Here is a 4,726-nt window from a genome sequence, read left to right on the forward strand (position 1 = left end):
GCTGGAAAAAACGGACAAACCTGCAGGAAAGAGGAGAGGAGCAGGGGGTTATTTAGTCAGTTAGATTTAGACCGGAAAAAAAGGAGTAAAGCACAATACGAGTGTGTATACAATGTTGATAGATAGTCTTTTCCCTCAACGTTGTGTACACACTCGTTTTGTGACGTGCACAGCACATGTTGTTAGGTCAAACGTCGCAAGATGTGACAGCAGCTGGTGAAACCGGGAACAAGTCGCCAACCAACCAAGTGTTCAGACTTTTATTCAGAAAAATGTATAGACATTTTTGCGTTGTTGAAAATGAATGACACACTCGCTAGTCAAGCTAAAACATTGTGATGCAATCAGCAGCCTTCGACACCATCTCCCACTCAATCCTCCTCAACCGCCCATGTGACCATCTAGAACCTCACCGGTACGTCCTTTCCTGGTTTCAGTCATATCTCACCAACCGGAAACAGTTTGGCACCATCAATGGTTCCAGCTCCCCCCCGGTCCCAGTCATCCATGGTGTTCCTCAGGGCTCTGTGCTCGGTCCACTCCTCTTCACTATCTATATGCTCCCACTCGGTCAGATCATCCGCCACCATGGACTCAAGTTTCACTGTTACGCTAATGATACTCAGCTGTATCTCAACCAGGGTTCGAGTTATAAGCTGAGCTTTGTGGGGGTCTCCAAAATAACAGTGCGAAATGTTCTCATGCACCCGCGCGAATCATGCCCACACAGCGTTGGGACTTAGAACAACAACTAATAAAACAATAATTTTCCAAATATGTCCCTAATGCCAGTGTGAAATATATCCATGTCTTTCAAGACTCAATTAAATGTCCATTTGTTGCAGCATTTATGCTGGTGTGTATGCTATTACCTTGCATAATACACTCATAGTATAATTGAATGAAATTGTAATAAAATAATAAATCCACATTCTCCTCCAATCTATAAACACACACTTTTCAATAAACATATAATAGACCTACTTATTCTGGTACCAAGTCATACAGTAGCCTACTATTCTGTGGCAAGAGTGTCTCACTCAAAAACATTCTCAATTGGCTATTCCAAATTATCATCACGACACACTGGGATATAGCAATATAATACCATTTAAACTGCAGTCTTACTTTAAGACTAAAACATTCACAAAACGTAATATTAGCCTATTGGCATCAAATATAAACAACAAACTTTCGAAATACTAATCAAAATGACTGTCAAGTGTCTTCAGGAAAATCACTTCATCTTACGGTGTTGACCGCGTTCTAACGTGCCATTATCAAGGACCCCAATTGAAATAAGCCAGTGGCTTTCTTGGGTTTTTATCCTGTTAGTTGACCTTGTATGTAATATGTACTTTCATGTACCTACTTCTGCAAATCTTCTAATAAAGTTTTCAATCAATCAATTTGGATGCCTGGCTAGCAGCTAGCTAGCAATGGAAACACAGAAAGGCAAAGGGCACTATTCTCACGTTACTCAAAAGTCGGATTCTAAACACTCAAGTCTACTCAAAACATATCTCTGATGTATTCTACATTAATATAATAACAGTTAAAGGTTAATTTGTGTGCTTTTCACGTTGTAACAAACCTGGCAAACACCGGACTAGCTTCTCTCTTCCCAAGTTTGCTCTGAAGGCAGCGCGGGAGCTCCTCTAGATGAACCTGGGCAGAGTACCACCTGACCTACTAAACACAACGCCATTGGCTCCCTGGGCAGACACCACCTGATCTACTAAACACAACGCCATTGGCTCCCCTCTTCAGTCCTGATCTACATTTAACCCCTTACAGTTGGCTGTAGAAATAATTATTATTTGGCAACTTTGCATTAAAATAAATGTTATAATTAATAGTTATAGTTATAATAACCATATTATTGGTTATTATTTTCGAGGGTACTACACAAGCACGACACATTGTCCCCGTCTCCATTTCCAGTGACATCGCACCTGACATAAATAATCATGTATGATTGCTCGTCCATGAATTGTGCTTTCATCTAATGTTACGCTAATACGGGAATCAAGTGATTTGACATTAGAAATGAATTTGTTTTTCATCTCTTGTGCAATGTGGTCTACAATCTGGGCACATGAATGATCGGATCGGTGAGTAGGACCGACTGTATAATCCTTTCTTTAGCGACAGTATAGGCTGCCCTGAACGAACTAGCTGTCTCCTTATACATACTGGAGGGGAGTTCTGCTACTTTCTTCGGAAGCACTTGCTTTTGTTTGAGCTCTGCTATTTCAACAGTTAGGTGTCATAACAGGAGGGCTGAATTCAAGTTTGGTTTCTTGGATGAAATCCCAAAACTTTCCAGTCTTGTCGCCTCGGTCGGCAGCAGTGGCCTTTTTTGGGGTGGCATGATAGCTAGCTACTGAATATTTTCTTCTCAATAATCGTGTTTTCACGTTCGCAAGCTCTCAACGATCATATTCTGCTGTTGCACAATATTCTACTGCGCCCCATAGTGTCTTGGTGGTAAATTGCAGGCAGTCAAAGGCATACTGTCATTCACAGGAGATGAATGGTGCGCGTAGTTCTTTTGGAAAACGTGTTTATTTTAGAATATTTATCATATAAATAAATATAAATAATACTAATTACATTGACATTTTTGATCAAATAATGGTTGTGGTAATGTATTATTAATAGCGACCCCCACAGATGTATGATTTGACTGCTTTCATGGGAGCTAAATCACCTCTCACTAAATCACTAAATCCGCCTTCTTCCACCTCAAGAACATCTCCAGACTCCGACCATCTCTGTCAGACTCCGTCACAGAGACCTTTCTCCAGCCTGGACTATTGTAATGGTGTCCTGTCAGGGTTACCAGACACTGCCCTGAACAGGCTCCAGTACGTGCATAACTCCGCTGCCAGGGTTCTCACCCACACCAAGCCCTGGCAGCACATCATCCCCATACTCGCCCGTCTGCACTGGCTCCCGGTCAAACACTGCATTACATTCAAACTCCTCCTGCTCACGTACAAATCCTTCCACGGCCTGGCCCCCCAGTACCTCTCCGATCTCCTCCACCACTACACCCCATCCAGAACTCTGAGGTCCTCTAACACGGGCCTCCTCTTCCAACCCAGCACCAAACTCCGGACCTTTGGGTACAGAGCCTTCAGTGTGGCAGCACCCACCCTCTGGAACTCTCTACCCAAGGATATCCGCGACTCTCCAACCCTGGACATATTAAAAACTGCCCAAAACTGAAGGGATTGGGAGACATACTGTACAGTTTATCATTTTCATAACTGTCTGTACATATACATATCTTATGTATCACTATTGCTATATACAGCCTATATATAAACACATTATGTTACAAATATCAGTCTTATCCACTGTATCTAATTCAGCACTGAAGCCTGAAGTTTGAGCACAGTGTGTGCCCCCTTGCTACCTCTGCTGATATAAAAGAGAATAGCAGCCTTGGAGAAAAAGATGGCAGCCGAATCCCAAGGCAAATACACAGGCACACACAGAAATACTGCAAAATCGCTTTATACTAACTCGATTTTGAAAATGTAAAGATGCTGGGTGGTAGAACGCACATATCTAGGAAAAGTCATGAAAGGAGGGTCCTGACATTTGATCGAGTGCAATGGTAGACATTTTTTTGTACTCACTGGTGCCCGATGACACCTCACGGCTTTCCTAGTGTTAAAACCCACCTTTTCACCATTGCATTCAACCTTTAGTAGCTGTTTCACTGTTTCTTGTTTTGTGTGTTTGTCTCTCTGGCTCTGTTCTGTTTGTCCCATTCCCTTGTAAAGCGACCTTGGGTCTGTGAAAGGCGCTATATAAATGTAAGTTATTATTATATTATTATTAATGGATTCGGTGAGTAATCCCCACTACTACCTGACATTTATTTACATTTTTCTGAATAAAAGTCTGAACAATTTGATTGGTTGCCAACTTGTTTCACCAGCAGCTGTCACATTATGTATCCTCTATTTCAGCATTAATAGGGTCCAGTTGGCCTTCGCTGTATTCAAAGTGTAGATCTTTGCGCAGTGTGTATCTGAACGAAAACAAACTGGAAAAACAGGTTGATTGGACCTGAGAGTGACAAGCTATAGTCTAATATCTCTCATCTCCTATTACACACTGCGGACATGCCTAACATGTCTGCTCCATGACTACATGCCAACAACCCTTTTCGCTAAAGGCTGATCGCCAGCAAAACCTCCACACATTGGCCGAAAGGTGTTTGACCTGTTACTATTTTTACACCTTCTCAACAAAGTGTCCTCCAACCCAACCAGCAGCATCAGCAGTCCACATCCACTCTACTTACAAAAAAGCAACAAACAAAAAAAGCAGTTGCACAAATTCCCCAAAACAGAGCAAACTGGAGTCAGTAATTTCTCAGAATCACCCACCAATGATATGTGATCGCATATCTCAGGCGGTCAACAGTACAAGATGATATGGTAATAGTTCAAATATTTTTATTGGCTTTTTAAATGGAAAAACATACAATACATACAATCGACGAGACCACAAATGAAATCCACAAGAACAAGATGATACGGTAAAAATGTTTTAAATTAGCATCCCCAAATTTGCACAATGTGAGTCTACCATGACATGAAGGTATTCAGTGACATTCTCCTTAGTGACATGGATCCTTTTGATAAATTTCAAATTGTCGACATCAGCTGAAGTCGATCTATCCCTCATGAGAACGTTCCGTGAT

The 4,726-nt window shown here is 41.6% G+C and overlaps 1 protein-coding gene across 1 annotated transcript in view; it reads left to right on the plus strand.

Annotated features, from left to right (window-relative positions):
- Positions 1–2,098: 2,098 nt before the first annotated feature.
- LOC308151517 (uncharacterized protein) overlaps positions 2,099–4,726 on the plus strand; it is a gene marked incomplete at both ends in the record, with an annotated part of 46,910 nt that continues 44,282 nt past the window's right edge. Inside the window, 2 exons of the mRNA XM_080524405.1 lie at positions 2,099–2,114; positions 2,840–3,131. Coding sequence (XP_080380531.1) covers positions 2,099–2,114; positions 2,840–3,131 — 308 coding nt within the window. The remainder of the gene's footprint in view (positions 2,115–2,839; positions 3,132–4,726) is intronic.

Source organism: Nansenia antarctica (assembly GCF_963989245.1).
Source record: "Nansenia antarctica genome assembly, chromosome: 1".
Taxonomy (NCBI): Eukaryota; Metazoa; Chordata; class Actinopteri; order Argentiniformes; family Microstomatidae; genus Nansenia; species Nansenia antarctica.